Source organism: Tiliqua scincoides, chromosome 2, assembly GCF_035046505.1.
Source record: "Tiliqua scincoides isolate rTilSci1 chromosome 2, rTilSci1.hap2, whole genome shotgun sequence".
Taxonomy (NCBI): domain Eukaryota; kingdom Metazoa; phylum Chordata; class Lepidosauria; order Squamata; family Scincidae; genus Tiliqua; species Tiliqua scincoides.
This window is the reverse complement of record NC_089822.1, coordinates 98,857,290-98,874,352: the sequence shown is the minus strand read 5'-3', so window position 1 is coordinate 98,874,352 and position 17,063 is coordinate 98,857,290. Positions and strand designations below refer to the sequence as shown.

Genomic DNA, 17,063 nt, shown 5'->3' with positions numbered 1-17,063 from the left:
CTCATTAATTCTGTGCATTCTTCAGAAGGCTGTTTGGATATTGTGCTGATGGTGCATACATGCTGGTTCGATATCAACACCATGATATTGGCATGTCATCACCATGAAGGTGCATCATCAGTGTGATTTGTGTGCCATGGCTATGAAGTCATTGTGACATCAGTGTCATTGCTGTGAAGTCAGTGTGACAACCGTGTCATCAATATGATGTCCAAGGAGAATCACTGGATCTAATCAGCTCCAACATTGGTGGCCAGAGTGAACTGGGCAGGATTTATGAGTGGCCAATGTTAGGACACCCTCCTGCCAGTCACTAAGAATGAACAATAGGCACCACTCCCTAAACAGGGGGAGATGTCCCAAGAACACTACACGCATGCGCACGTGCACGCACACACGCGCACGCACACACACACACGCACACATACATTGTGACAAGAATGCTACAGCCCCCCCCCTTACAGGAGTTGCAGTGGCATCTGCGGCAAAGGGGCAGAAGCTAAGAACTGCTAGAAACCTCTGCACCTTGTTCAGGAGCTGCTCATTCCACTCAGACCAACACACGCAGCCAAGGAATATATTTTTGAGCAGAGCAAGGGCAGAAAGACAACTCCCTTGGAAGAGGGCAGCCATGTGAAACAAACACACAGGCCTCAGTATGTATGGGTTTGAGTCCATGTAGGCACATCCACCAGTTGGAAGGAGCACTCACACAAGGGGAGGAACTAGAACAAGGGTGCTGGTAGGTCACTGCACAAAGACACAGGCTGGGAGCCAGACGAAATGGGTTTGATCCCAGCCTACTGACCTGTCCTAGCCTGCCGTGCTCTCACATGTTGCATGACCGGCCAGATACACACCTGGCAGGAACAAAAGAAAAGGGGGAGGCAGATCTAGAACTGAAAGCTACTCCACAAAGCTGCTCAGTAACCATGTAGTCCCAGTAGGAGGCAGGTAAAGAGCACCTCAGCCAACATTTGACATGTTGCATCACCATAAATAGGCACACCTGGCTGCGAGCATACAGACCTACCAGAGGAAGCACTGCATGTGACACAGGGTGCCTATGCAACAGCCTGCCCATCTAGCCACACACACCTCATGCTCTTTGTTTCCTCACTGGCACCTGCTGGCATGGCTGTCAGTATACTGCCCCTCCTATTTCACTGCCACTGCCTGCCATATATCATGGCAGGAGAGAACAGAGGGCTCACAATCACTGAAGAGCATTCCTCACCCCCAAGAGCTCAATAGGTCATAGAGTGAGGATGCTGGAGACTCTGGGAACAGAGAGGCCCCTTGCCCAGCAGAGCTGAGGCCCTTGAGGACAGAAACATTTAAGGTGGGAAGAATGGATCCAGCAAAAGGACAAGATGTGATCCAGTCAAAGTTTTTGACAGGAGGGCAGGAGGTCTGGTCTAGAGGGTAGAGCCTCCATTAGCCCGAAGATAACATCAGAAGGTCGCTAGTTTGAGAACACCAGCAGCTTCCTGAACGACTGAGAATGGTGAGACCTTGAAGCAGCTGACAAGCCCAGCTGAGTGATTCCACCTGCTCTTGGTGTGAGCAAGAAGCGTCTTGGCTGCCCTCCATGTGAGAGATGGAGCTGCTTGTCAGCCTGCCTGGGAGAACTGGAGGCCAGAAGTGAGACCAAAGCAGGAAGATCCATTCTGAAATGTTGTTGGTTCTTGAAAGAGAGAACCTCTATGTTAGTAAAAATCCCCTTGAGGGATTTAGAAATGCCTGCCTATGTAAACCGACTTGAATAGTCAGAGGAGTAATCCGATGACCAGAAAGGTGGAATATAAATACCTAGTTATTTTTATTATTGTTATTGAATGGTATCCATGATAGGGCAGCATCTGAACAAGAGACATGCATGAGGTTGCCAGTTATCTCCTCCCATCAGGGCTGTTGTGCCTTTGCAAGTTATCCAACAGGCAGCCAAGTAACAGATGCCAATGAGGTCTGGCTGCACAGTTGGTTCCCTGTCTGCCATGGAGTTTGAAAAGCCACAGGGGCATGACTGTAAGTAGGTCACCAACATCATTAAACAGCAACTGGGCTCATATTGGCCACTTTAGCAGACTGTAGGCTTTCCTTGGTGTCTGCATAGTGTCTTTACCAGTGGGACAGCTGCTTGTGGGGATCAAGGTGAAACACAAAGAGAGTAACAGGGACTTGACAACAGCATCATTCACACCTGTTCTCTAGCTTGAGATGCACACTTGTGAGGGTCAGATATGCTTGGTGCTATTAACAGCTAATAACTCAATAACTACCTTAATAACTCAACACATGTCACCACACTGTTATATGTTCTACAGCCTTGCTCATTGTGTTTGCTTACACCAGCGATTTTCAACCTTTTTCACCTCATGGCACACTGACAAGGCACTAAAATGCTCAAGGCACACTGTCAGGTTTTTGGCAACTGTCAAGGCACACCATGTTGTCAGTGGGGGGGGGGGGCTCACATCCTCCATTGGCCCTAGTAATAAATGACCTTTCCCCAAATTCCTGCGGCACACCTGTGGATCACTCACGGCACACCAGTGTGCTATGGCGCAGTGGTTGACAATGGCTGGCTTACACCTTAACTTCCATGCACCCATGCTTTTCTTTGGTCTTTTATCCCAAATTCTCTCTGAACACTTTGCTCTTAAAACTGTCTGTGCTGCACCATTTCAGACTGCAGATGTGACCTCCTGATTGAATACTCTTCCACACAAAAACATTTTCTTCACCTAGAAAATATCTCCTTAACATGCTTTCTTTTTATGTGTGGGGACTGTATGGAGGAGCATTCAGTCACGTGAGCCTCTGCCTGCTGTTGGAAGTGGTACAGCCAACACACAGCTTTAACGCCACAGTGAGAACAAGTTATGGGATTCAATTGTGGGCAGAGTGTAAGAGCCTGGTTACACATTACATTCTTCATGTGAAAATTAGCAGGGCCAGCCCAAGACCTCCTGATGGTTAAGGCAGCATACCAAATGCTGCCCTTATTACCCGGTGATGTGCCAGCCTCTGCTTTCCCCCACTCTCCAATGTTCTAGTTCAACCCTCCTCTTCCCTCCACATTTCCTCTTCTTTTCCACCCCATCTTCCTTTTCCAATACAGGGAGTGGAAGTAGAAGGAGAGGCAGTAAGGGCATGTTGGTGGCCAGAGATGGGTGCACCCCACCAATCTGTTTCCTGAGGCAGCCGTTTCAGTTGGCCTCATAGCTTGGCTGGCCCTGAAAATTAGGCAAATTTATGTGACTTTGGCTGTTGAGAATTCTGAAGCCTCCCCTGGATAAAAGTAGAAAGATCTGGTGAGGACTGCATGCAAACACAGGGAAGTGATAGGGGAAAGGTGACTTCAGATTGAATGGAACATTCTAGTTGCTTTGGGAAGATACCTGTGTAGTAGGAACCTGAACTAATGATAACAGGAGGATTGCTGAGTACTGCAGGTGGGTCAGACAATTCCTGCTGCTAACTGCAATGTGCAAACTTCCACTGTGAATGCCTTGCCCCTGCCTATCATAGAAGGCAGAAGGAATACTCTCCTCCCAACGCCAACGCCCAGCTCTCAATACGACTTTTAGTCTACTCCATCTCCACAGAGCAGCAAAATAATCTGCATCAAGCACAAGGGAGGTATCCAGAGAACAGAGGGAAAGGGTACTGATGCAGTAGGACTTTTTCTCAAAGGTGATTGCCAACATTTTAGTAAGGCACTATAATTGAAGAACATGATTTAAGACCAGATTAGGGCTCAAGAATGAGGAAATGAAATATCTTCCTCAAGAATGAGGAATCATCTATAATCTATACATTTAATCTATTTGGATGCCTATTGGCACAAAATCTGTACAAAATGTTTCTGAAATTTACCTCACTAAAGAATAATTCATATAACACTAATTCATTTGATGTGAGAAAGTTTCCATTCTGAGGTGACTTTTCCTTAGATGGCAAGATTATTATTGTGAATTTATTCCCACATGGTGAGTTTCCTATTTACCATGTTCCAGAAACCTTGTATGTAGAAAGCCACTGATTATGTCTTGTAACATAATCTCATCCTGCAGAGGCAAATTCACAAGACCACTGCCACACAGCAATTGCCAAAAAGAGTTGTCATGTCAAATTCAGCCTTCTGACTCAGTCCTATCTAAATGTCACTCACAAATGCATATAATGAAACCCCAGTGCCTTTTTTTGAAAGAGGAAAGCTGCACTGCTTTAGAGCCCAAGCCTATACATGTCTACTCAGAAGTAAGTCCTATTATAGTCAATGGGTCTTACACTCAGGGAAGTGTTGATAAGATTGAAGCATAGAGAAGAATAGCCTTGCTGCAGGAAAATAGGCATGGTTTCTGCAAAGGTAATTCTTGCCACACTCACCTTCTAGAGTTCATTGAGTCAACAAGCATGTGGATGAAAGATGATTCAGTGATTCAGCATGCGGATGAAAGGTAACACCCAAATACCTGGATTTTCAAAAAGCTTTTTATGAAGTGTTTTTAGCCTGGAAATTAGGTGATTGGGGGCATGATTGAGGGCACAATTCTATCCAACTTTCCAGCGCTGATGTAGCCATGCTTATGGGGCATGCACTGTCTCCTGCAGCGAGGAAGCAGTCACAGAGGCTGCAACTAAAGAACATTAGTTCCCTTACCTCAGAGCTGCATCGCACTTGCATTGGTGCTGGAAAGTTGGATAGGGTTGGGCCCTGAGACTTATAAAATTATGCATGGGATGGAGAGAAATAAATTTTTTTCTCTATCACACAAGGCTAGAGTCAGGGGTCATCCAATAAAACTGATTGGTAGGGGTTTTAGAATGGAACAGAAGGAAGTACTTCTCCACAGAGCAAATAATTCGTCTATGCCATTTGTTGCCACATCATGTGGCAACGGTCACTAGCTTGGATGGTTTTAAAATGGGATTGGACCCATTCATGGCATCCATAGTCTATCAATGGCTACTAGTCATTATTACTCTGTGCTATTTCCAGTATGCCTCTGAAAGCCATAATGGTGAGAAAGTAATACATCTTTTTCTATGCTTTGTGGGCTTTCTAGAGCAGGGGTGCTCACACCTTTTTGGCTCGAGAGCTACTTTGAAATCCAGCAAGGCCCGGAAATCTACCAGAGTTTTTTTACAATGTTCACGCCATCATAACATATAACATTTATGTGGACAATGTATGTTGGTGTACCTTGCATGAGCCAATATTGCACAAGACAACATAATTAACTATAAACATTTTTTGTAATTACTTGAGTTTACTTTGATGACTTGCACTGAAGTGAATCAGCCAAGGATGCATAGTCGGACAATAGCTGCTGATAGCCAGCCTCAAGCACACTTCCAAATGTTCATCGGTCATGGTGGAACAGTACTTGATGATCTTCATGTAGGAAAAGGCTGACTCACATAAGTGGAGCCCTTCCTGCCTCAGGTGCTCTTATATCACTGAGGGCCCTATTGCCTTCAAGTGGCTGCAGCTGTGCAGCACACTCTGCTGGATGCCCAGGCCTTACCCTTAAAGGGGCCACTGCTGACACCACATCTACCTCCTCACCAGATCTTCCTGGATTCCAATACAAGTGGGGGGAGGGAGCAGATCTCTATACATACCAGTGCAAAAGCAGGGGAAAGGTGTGGGGGAAGGAAGATCTCTGTATAGACATCACAGCAAGACCAGTGCAAAACCCCTTGCACACAGAACCAACAGATGGAAGTTTGGGGGGGGGGGCAGATCTCCATGCATACCAGTGCAAAAGCAGGGGAAAGGTGTGGGGGAGGGAAGATCTCTGTATAGACATCACAGCAAGACCAGTGCAAAACCCCTTGCACACAGAACCAACAGATGGAAGTTGGGGGGGGGGGCAGATCTCCATACATACCAGTGCAAAAACAGGGGAAAGGTAAGTCAGCCCCAGAAGAGTCAATGGGGCTCACTCCCAGGGATGCGTGGACGGGAGAGAAGCCTGCCAGCGGCTCACTCCCTAGGCTCCCTGGACTCACTCCCTGGGCTCGCTCCCTGGGCTCACTCCCTAGGCTCCCTGGACTCACTCCCTGGGTTCGCTCCCTGGGCTCACAAGCCTGCCAGGGGCTCACTCCTAGGGATGTGTGGATGGGAGAGAAGCCTGCGATCGACTCATTTCGCCTTGCGATCGACTGGTAGCTCGCGATCGACATATTGAGCGCCCCTGTTCTAGAGGCTACTGGTGGACCATTGTGAGAAACAGGATGATGGATTAGATAGTTCTTTGGCCTGACCCAGAGGGACTTTTCTTATGATTGTGCTTGTCTTTTAAAAAAGCAGCTTGATGGCCTTCTCTTGGGTGGAGTTTTCTATTGAGGAGAGAAAGTTTAGGAGAGGGTCCTGAACTGAAAATGTTTGAGAAATGATGTGTCCTTTGGGGAAAGCAATATTTGCAGGGGGGGGGGAAGCATGCTCATGTTTGGGCAGGGATATGCCAGGCTGTGAGTATGAATTTAAACACCTTTGCAGCATGATAAGGAAAAATAGTATTAACATACCAGTGTCCCGGGGAGATAAGGTGCATTGGGTGGGTAGTTTGCTTCTTTTTTTCTTTCCTTTTTCTGAAACTCTCATTTTGCACGAAAGCACTAGATGCTCCAGATGAATCTATAGAGGAGCAAAGCTCCTTTTTGCATACGTATAAAAAATAAACAAACCACTGCAAATGGAGAGCTTAGAAAAGGAACATTCATATTCTGAAAACCCACAGCAGCCATCGGCCACAACAGAGGAGTATGCAGTCCCAGGTAATAAACTTTGTTTGGGGAAGGGGAACTTTTTAAGGGATTCTCTCCTGCTAGAATGGCAGGTGGATGTAGCCTGAAAACACTTTGGAAACATATGTTTTCAGAGCATTAAATGTATGTTCCAGCCTCTTTCACTGAAAATGTTGTGCTTGTCTTCATTGACATTTAAATCTCTAAGTAAAGAACAAATGGATCTTTGGGTGAAACCTCAACAAATGCATGTTCCCAAAATTGTGTTTGCTGAGGTTATGCAAATGTGGGTGCAGGGGGGGGCATTTGTAGGGGACAATTGGCAGGCAGGAAGGAGGACTGCTTACTGCCCTCTATGCTGGCTCTCCTGCGCCCCCCCCCCGTTGGGTTTCTTTCCAGTCTGAGACTGGCTGGGGGAAAATGGGGTTCAAAACAGCTTGTGAGAGGAGGATTTCAAAGAGAGAATTGCTAAGAGAGGAGATAAAACACCATTTCTTTTCTACAAATTCTCCCCTGCAAAGGCCTGCCGAAGCCCACATTAGTCTTATGAAGAAAATGTAGGTTTGGGAAAGAATCCCATATTAGCCTGCCCATATGTAGTTACCTTCCTGGTCTAAGCCTGTAAATGCACTAACATGAACCCCAAATGATATTATGGCTCTTCCCCAACATTACTCAGTAACTGCCTATTCAGGTGATAAATGTTTGAATTGCGGCGATTCTACATTGGTATAGTTAGCTCTATGGTGGAATTGAACATTTTTAATTTTAAGTGAACTCCATGGTCAGTTCAGATGTATCAGAGACCTTCTGAAATGCATAATTCCCAGGGTCAAGGTGGGGTGTGCTCAGACACCGGTCCTTGCAATGGAGTTGTTTACAAAAATGTCCCTATTTTTATTTGTGAAATGTTGGAAGGTATGGAATTAGTGGGAGAATGAACAAACTCTTATGCACTTGGACATGGGTAGAATGCAGGTAGAATGCATGAAAAACCAACATTTTTAACAATTGCCAACTTCTTTTTTTGTAGCAATAAAAAAATATATTCATCTTAGGATCACAGTTGTGGTCATGTCATTACTTCTCTCATTGAAATAGCCAGTACATTGCTTTTTTGTTCAAAAAAAGGATAATAAGGAAATGTGAAGTTTATCAATTTCTTCTTTTTTGCCATGTTTAAATAGCAAGGACAACACAATTATAGAACCCATGGAGACCCACCAAAACCAGAGCTTAAACAACTTTTGGAAGCTCTGTAAGATCCTCTTATGATAATACAGTAGTTAAATAAAATAGGTACTCAATAGACCCGGGGTTTAGCCTTTATTCAAAGTATACGAATGGAAATGCTGTTTCAGTACAAAAAAATTGTTTTTTGCATTTTATTCTGTGTTAACATGCCCTGAGTCTTTGAGATAGAACAGCTACACACAGTGGCTAGGTGTGAGCGGCCAGCGCATCATGCCCATGATTAACCACCTCCCATGCAGTAGGTGGGACAACGCCTTGGGTGGTGGGCATGGTGGTGTATCATCACCCGGCCCCTGCTGGCTTTTTTGCTATACCTTTTGATAGGACACAGATATTTCAATGTGGTTTTCTTCATTGCATTCTGCTGTAAATTACTTATTGGATGGTATATATAACATGATGCTATTATTCCTACAAACCATGATTTTGGTCACTAGTGGTGTCACACACACCCCCAGGGTGTCACCTCACTAACACCTTATTGGTCCCATGCTGTGTCATAATAATATCTCATTGGCTCTTTGAACAATCAGTCTCATTGGTCCATTTTGAATTAAGGAAATGTACTTTTTTTCCTACATAAGACAGTCACATTTTTGTTTTCTGGTTTTTGGCCATAACTTTTAATGGAATGAAGACATTTCACTCTGTTTTTTTCCATTGCATTCTGCTGTAATTTACACATCGAATGGTATAAAGCATGATGATATTATTCCTACAAACAGTGATTTTCACTATTTTGGACACTAGTGGCGTCACACCCTGTGCTTGTCATCCAGTGTGGCCTGTACCTCCTGCACCCCCATAGTGATGCCAGTGGCTACACAGGTGTGTGTTGCTGATGCTGTTGTCATGGCCGTTGCCTTCTTGCCCACCTGACTGCTTCTTCAAAACAGGGTGGGCATACTGGGAGTGGCAGAAGAAGGCCGTCCCTTTGGGTGCATGAAGACTAGTGGGCTGAGCTCACCCTTGTGAATCTTCTACCCTCTCCCCATAAGTGTTCATTATACATGTGTGATCATGAATAGGGCTTTTATGTCTGACCAGCTAAGCCAACATGTTCTCTGCTTCACTTAAGTGGTTCTATTGATGTCCTTCCCATTCTGGAACTTTTGAGGCTCACAAACATCCACTAGGATTTTATCTCCCACCATGGACTGGAGTGTTGGTAATATCTTCTTTTTATTCTTGTCACTTCACTGATAGTTGCTTCACTCTTGCAGAAGTTGTCATCACACGCCGTTTGAGAGACCGAGAACTTCTCAGAAAAAGGAAAGCAGAAGCAGAGGAAAAAGAAACTCACCAGTGGGTTCTGGGGTAAATTAGGATGATGGTGGCATAATGGCATTTTATTTGAGAGGGAAGGAAAGTTCCCTCTGTGTGTGTGTGTGTGTGTGTGTGTGTGTGTGTGTGTCTTTAAAAGTGTGTGTTTGTGTCTTTAAAAGCAATAAAATTGAAGTTATTTTGGTCTCAATTCAGAAAAATATACTCTTACTTAAGTCCTATTGAAATCAAGGAAAAAATGCTACTAAGACAGCTGAGGGTGGTAGAGTCTGAGAAGCAAATGTTATGGGCAGGTGTGTTTCTTGGACTTGCAAGAAACACACTTGTTATCTTGCAAGCCTTGCTATCTTGGACTGGTTATCTTGCAAGTCTCTGCCCATTTTCCTTTGCTGCCTCTTTTACCTGGAACTCCATCTGCCAGCACTTCTCTTTCTCTTCCCTCCAAGCCTTCAACAGAAATGATCAAACTGCAATGAAGCCCCAAGGTAAGGGAAAATACATTCCTTTACTTTGGGGAGATCTCTGTGACTGCCTCCCCACCGCAGGATGTAGCACATGCCCTTTGCTGTGGCTGCCACAATGCTGGAAAGTTGAATAGGGTTGAGCCTAAGACATAAGAAGCTGCCTTGTACTGAATCAGACCATTGGTCAGTCTAGCTTGTGTTTGTCTACATCAGGTCTGTCTACAACCTACGGCCCACAGGCTGAATTCACACTGCTTAGCAGTGGAGAAGGGATGGAGGAATGAGTATTTAGCCATTTCACTGCCAGCCTCTCTTGCTCTAAAACTGACTCCTGCTGTGTTACTCCCACCAGTGTTTTAAAACTCTGTTTACCTTATTAAAACATAGCCGAAGCTCCCCTCCCCAGGGGAAGCAGCTGGGGAACTTTCAGAAAGAAATGTTAAACATTTCTGCTGTTGTGCCTCCCCCGATTAATGTTACATATTTTGTACTTTTTGATCAGGGATCAGAAGAAGAGCAAACCAGCACGGAAGGGAAAAGGAACTGGGAGAGGTCGAGGCCGGCGTCAGGCTCCAGAACCAGAAACACAGGCAGAAACACATGAACCACCAGTAATAACACTGGAGGAGACAGCTGAGACCACCCTGGATCCCCAAGTGGAAACTTCTCTCCCTCCTGAAGCTGAAGAGTTGTATACTCCTAAGGAAGTAGCTGAGGCAACACCAGCTGGAGGTGCTACTTCTGTAGTGGGTCAGTAGCCTGCAATATCTGTAAAATGAAATATACAGGTTGTGTCTCGTTATCCACTAGGGTTCCATTCCAGAACCCCTAGTGGATAAAAAAAAAATCAGTGGATAAAAAAACAGTGGAAAAATAGATTTAAAGATCCACTTCCAGGTTTCTTGTCCCTCCATTGCTCCTAATAAGATCATGTCTTGACATTCACAGGGGTTTGATTATGGAACTCCCTACTGATACCATAAAATGTGTTAAATAAAAGCAATTTAAAAAATAAATAAAAAGTGTGTTCCTTTACAATTGTGGTGTAAAAACAGCTTTTCTTACTGTTGTAGACAGGCAGTCAGCAATTAGAAATTCAAAGGACTGCTTGCCTTTGCCTGGCTCAGCTGAAGAATGGAATGATCACTTGTATGCCTCTGTCTCTACAACAGTAAGAAAAGCAGTGTTTTTTTTTAACTATGATTTTAAAGGGATGGATTTTCCCCTTCTCCGGGGATCAGCATGTTCCTTCTCATTTGCAGTGGCCATTTGTGTTGAGTCAAATCCATGTATAAAAAATCCGTGTATAACAAGGTTGAGCCTGTAATACTAAGGGTGCAATCCTAACGAACATTTCCAGCACTGGCATAGCTGTGCCACTGGGGCATGTGCTGCATCCTGCAGTTGGGGGGCAATAATGGAGGCCACCTCAAGGTAAGGCAATGATTGCTCCCTTACTTCAGAGTTGCATTGCCCTTATGTCAGTGCTGGAAAATTGGTCAGGATTGTGGCGTAAATCACTAAGGAAGTTGGGACTGTCCTTTTATGATGTCCCTGCAGACCTTCTTTACCTAAATATCTCAGGGGATGCTGGTAAACTGGATCAGATAGGGTCTAGTCACTCTAGCTTTACCACAGGGATTCAATCCACCCTAAAACTTCAAATCAATAGTTCTACCAGGAGGGCAGGAGGTCTGGTCTAGAGGGTTGAGCCTCCATTTGCCTGAAGATAACATCCAAAGGTCGCCAGTTCGAAGCCACCGGCACCGTGCGACCTTGAAGCAGCTGACAAGCTGAGCCGAGTTATTCCATCTGCTCTGAGTGTGGGAGGATGGAGGCCAGAATGTGTGGCCAGATCAAGAACGAAACATCTGAATGTTGTGGTTTCTTGAAAGATAGAACCTTGCAAATTGTAAAAATCCCTACAGGGATTTAAATTGCCTGCCCATGTAAACTGCCTTGAATAAAGTCCGAGGAGAAATCTGAGGACCTAGAAAGGCGGTATAGAAATACCTGTATTATTATTATTATTATTACCACTACTGATTGGATTAATGGATGCGGAGTAGTTGCTCTGGTTTAGAGGTCTACATGGATTAACTCTGCCAACTGTCAATTTCTAATTACTAAACTTTCCTCAATGGTTGGCATATTCTTTCATAAAGAACAAAGACAACAACGTGGGATGATGTAAGCCTAAGGGCACAATCCTAACCAGGTCCACTCAGAAGTAAGTTCTCTTTTTTCAGTGGGACTTACTCTCAGGAAAGTGTGGTTAGGATTGCAACCTAAAAGACAGGAACTACATGTTATACTGTTAGCTCTGCTTGTAGGAAAGCAATTTGAACAGGGAAAATTGTGGAGAGATTCCACACTTTTCCACCTGTTTGATCACAGATTCAGTGCTAACATTCTGATTTAAACTCCTTGTCATCTGTTATTTGAAATGACACTCAGTACTTTGACAAGGAAAAGAGTTAGATCAGCTAGTGTAAGGGCAATATCAGAGTGACAACATACTTTACTATGTCTAATTTCAATTTCTTAATTAAATTATCAGATCAAATAACAAAAATTTCAGTATATTACACGTGACAAAGCATATTGAATATGTACATATTTTACTTACTTTGTAACCTTCTCAAGAATTACGATGGCTGAAAGTTGGTTTAGTAATAGAAATTATTACCTATTATCAGGATAACAAAGGTATCCCCTGCTGGTAATATCTGCAAATCCAAATTTCTTTATAACTGCCTTCAAAAACACCAATTCAACCTGATCAGAAGCTTTTGAGCACCCAGAAACATCAAAACCATAATCAAATTAGGGCCCAATCCTATCCAACTTTTCAGTACCAGTGCAACAGCAATGCAGCCCTAAGGTAAGGTAACAAATGTTTCCATACTCTGAGGAGGCCTTGGTGCCTGCCTGCCCACCACAGGATGCAGTGCATACTCCACTGGCACAGTTGCAACGGCACTGGAAAATTGGATCGGATTGGGACCTTATTGTTTTTTATTAGTGTAATCTAATTATATACTTTCTTTACATTGCCTGATAACTTTCTACATGACACAAAGGCTGTTTGATCTTCCACAGTATATCCAGCTATAATCTTATTAAATCTTGCTGCTAGTACAGATATTAATATATTATACAGTAGTCTGTTTTTAAGAGCAAGATCAGTTCTAGCTTGAGGAATTAATGTAATTGTTATCCTCTTTCCAAGTTTCCAGGATCTTATTTTCCACATGACAGTCATTTATAATTAATTGCAGAGTTGAAATGTGTATACATTCTTCATAGTATTCTTTAAAGCTATTGGGCATGAAGCTCTACTGAATTTTAAGTGTCTTATTTCTTTTCTTACTTCCTCATTATTAACTGGTAATCAACTTCCTCATTATGAATTGGTTTCTATGTCAAATAAATCCTCTGTATTTATTTAAGAAATAGAAAGAGTTGATAAAAATGTACTGTATTCTGTAGCAATGTCAGAAGATTTTTTTATATAAAAGATAGGAAATGCTTGAAGATATTATTTTCTGTTTTCTACCTCCATTCACTATTTAATGTCCTGCAAATCTTTTCTCTTTTCCCCCCTCAGTCTAGTAGCAAATAACCAATCCTGCAATCTTGGGTTTTTCAAAGAATTGTTATTCTGAGAAGAGTGTCTTACATGTGTCTTTACGTATATTGCATGTTCAGTTTGGAGTCTTCAAAAGACATATAATTTTCTGTTTATGCTGTCTTTCCAAATCTTGATGCTGTTGGATTAATGCTATGCTTGGCCCCCCATGCTGTTGCTTTAAAAAAAAATCCAGTTATTGCCTTTTTAAACTAGAAGTTGATGTTAACAGCTCCCCCCTTACTTCTTATGCATTTCCCTGGAAACATCCAGACAAACATCATGGCTGATATTCTCTTCAAACTGGTCCTGCAAAGAAACTTCTGTGCTTTTTACTACCTCCTTGCTTTGAAAAATCAGATTATTAAACCTCCAGTGTTTTCCCAGATCCCTAACCTGCATATATTTGTTTGATTTGACATGTTCCAGTACAGTCCAATATGGAGGCTGATGCAAAAGAAATTATAAATCCTTGAACAGGATTGTCATATGTTTGAGAAATAGGTATAATTTCTATCTTCTGACTAGTACATTTGCCAAATGTTTCTGCTTGAATTTTTCTGTAAGCATCTTTTAAGCTTTTGCTTATATTATTATTAATTTTTTTTAACAAATAATGAAAAATCTAAATAGGTTACTTTTAGGGGGGGGGACTTTAGATTGAGACTGTATGTTGTATCAAGACTAACAGTCAGCCATGAAGGCCTGTCTTTTGTTGCATACTGTTACTGAAGGCACCTGTGATTTTCACAGTGATGATTATAGAAGTAAGGACCGGTGTGATTGAAACTGACTCCATGCAGATGGAAATCTTGCACTTAAAGCTTTCCCTGCCTTTTTGTTTTTAAACAGAACTAGAGGAGACACCGAGATCAGAAGAACCAGAAATCCTGGAATCTCTGGAAAATGATCATTTGGAACAGGAGTTCCATGGCTCTTTTTAGTTTCAAATTCAGGGTGCAAGCAGTATTTGTTTTTGTATAACTCAAAACTCTGTTAGAATATGTGATATTTGCTATTCTTGTGTGAGCAATAAACACAATTTACTTTTGCTGAATTTTTCTTCAGTTTCCAACCATCTCTGAAATATAGGAAATTACTAGCTCAGGCTGCATTCTTATACACTTCCTGGCAGTAAGCCCCACTGAACACAATGGAACTTACTTCTGAGTATACATGCATAGGATTGTGCTGTTGGCGTTATATACACCAGAATCACCAGGATTTGCCTCTTAAGCCTGCACCTCTTCCCTGATGGACGCTCACAGAGCACCCACAATCCAAAACGTTCTAGGTAGAGCAGGTGGCTGGTAAATAATCCCGATAGTTGACTACCAGTAGGTGGAGGGAAGATGAACAGTGGCCCCTTAAGTGTAATTTTCCCTCATCTCCCTCTATGTAACACAGATGGGATGGGTGAAAGTGAGTGCCAGTCAGAGTGTTTCCTTGCATGCCCTTCTTTCATTGCCTCTCCTTATTTTTCTTGCTCATCAGTGAAATGTAGGCCTTTGTGTGTGTTTTGTGTGAGAATGTATGCATATATGTAAAAGAATATGCCCTCTTTGTGCTCTCTTGATCCAGCTGCTTTCAGCTGGGAAAAGCAAAAAGAGAAACAGAAAAGCACACATTACTTCCCTAGGCAACCTTTGGTTGCTGCTACACACATGCAACACATATTCATACACCCTCTGTGCCTTTCTGAACTGAGAGAAGAGTGCCATCTAGTGTTATTTTTACATAGTGCAGTGTCTCTGCTTTTAGTGCCACTCAATATGAATTAGAAAATGATGCTTCTGTCTTGAACATGAAGAAGTAACACTGAGTGACTTGCATAGCTTGAGTCTGCATTCTTGGGTTTTTTGAGTTTATACAGCAGCTGCTTTAAGTCTTTGCGAAAAGGATCAAGACTATAGTGTGTAGAGTGTCTGTAGTGTGTAGTTCTTCAACATTAGCCTTCCCACCCCCAGTTTCAATCTGAATCAAGGCCCATCTTGGGAAGGCAGCTCCCAGCTGGAGAACGCTAAGGCACAGACCTATACTTGTTATGGGGTCAGTTCATGCAGTTCAAACTGGTCCAACATGCTTGTTCATAGCTTATGCATGTGGAGGCTCCTTCATTAGCTGCTGGGCCAATTTTCTTAATCACAAGGGGGGCATGAGCAGTGTGAGTAGCTCCGAAGCAAGGGCGGCAGTTCATGTGCATGCTGTGAGCACCCACATCTTTAATTTGCAGTCTCATCAGAACGTACCCGATGGTGTAGCGATTCGGGAGTTGGACTTAGACTTGGAAGATCCAGGTTCAAATCCCTGCTCAGCCATGAAACTCTCTGGGTGACCTTGGGCCAGTCACTGTCTCAGCCTCACCTATTTCACAGAGTTCTTGTGAGGACAACAGGAGGTAAGGAACTATGTACATCACCTTGAGCTCCTTGAAACAGAGGCATAAAAATGAAAAAAAAAATTCAGAGGTGAAAAAATTAGAAAGAAATAACTGGGAATTAGAATCCTTACTGGCATACTACCCATTACTCAGAGATCTATCAGTCGACCCTGATTTGCTTTCAGCCTGCTCTTGCTTGAAGTACTGGCTTTCCAATTGTGTTCCAGGGAACCTTAAAGCTCCTTGGGAGTCATCAATGGAAGCTTACAGTGCCCTGGTTTTCAAACTGGGTTTTAAGGAATGCAGTGTTTCCCTGGAAGCTTATCAGGGGTCCCTTCATGAGAAGATCAGGAAGACAAACTTCCCTGAACGGCAGCTTGCCCCCTACAACCATCTGTAATGCAGCATTCAAAGTATCTTACTGAAGCAGAATCAGTGTGGTGGAGGGTCTGCTCAGCTTATGCAAGGCAACAGCCTGATTCACCCAGCAGGGCTGGTCAGTGGTTTATAGGAACTGAATTTGTCCTAGAACACTCTCTAGAATCACCTACAACAAACAGGGCCTGTTTGGCAGAAAAGTCAATATTGAAGGGGTTCTCCAAAAGAAGAAAGTATGAAACATACTACTTTAGAGGAAATGAGCAATGAAAGCAGAGCTAAAAGTGAGGACTGTTAAGCTGAATGAAGGCAAGAGATGTGTGGGAACAGATTGCTAACAGAGCCTCCAGTAACGGGATTGGATGAGGGAAAGAGAATAAAGAGGGATCTACAATCAAAGGAAAAAAAGACCGAGTATCCCAGGTCCATGTAAATCTATGCCGTCAGGTGGGTCATCTTGTCTATGTCTTGAAAAACAGCATTCTTTTTCTCAGGTGTCCAGGATTGTGCTAAACCTGGAGCTTAGTAAGCCTTGTTATGGCCTGGAGACATGGGGGCAGGGAGGCAGATTTATGTGTCATGGGTGTGTGCATGAGTGCATACAAGTGTGTTGTGTGTTGGACAGGCTGAATAAATTACTTGCAATTTCTGGCCATCTTTAAGAACAAGTCCTAATGCTGCAAACACAGTGGCTGAACTGCGATATTTTATGATTCTAGGTCTGAAGATGAGAGGAAGAAATTTGGATAAGCAGGAGAAGCAGAGTAAAATGGTGGGGATAGAGTTCAGTAAAACCAGGAGAAAGATGTATAATAATAATAACATATTATTATTATTATTATTATTATTATTATTATTATTATTATTATTATTATTGATAATAATCTATTAAAATCTATTATATCTAATA

General features: G+C 43.0%; 1 protein-coding gene across 2 annotated transcripts; it reads left to right on the top strand.

Moving 5' to 3' along the window:
* The first annotated feature begins 6,618 nt into the window (after positions 1–6,618).
* HEMGN (hemogen) lies at positions 6,619–14,452 on the top strand. 2 transcript variants are annotated; one of them, XM_066617230.1, is made up of 4 exons: positions 6,619–6,792; positions 9,240–9,321; positions 10,267–10,514; positions 14,248–14,452. In XM_066617230.1, the coding sequence occupies exons 1-4, from the start codon at positions 6,711–6,713 to the stop codon at positions 14,337–14,339; spliced, it is 504 nt and encodes a 167-aa protein (XP_066473327.1). In that variant the 5' UTR covers positions 6,619–6,710; the 3' UTR covers positions 14,340–14,452. The 2 variants fall into 2 exon arrangements, with proteins under 2 accessions (XP_066473327.1, XP_066473326.1); XM_066617229.1 differs by having other exon boundaries at positions 9,240–9,333.
* Positions 14,453–17,063: the final 2,611 nt, after the last annotated feature.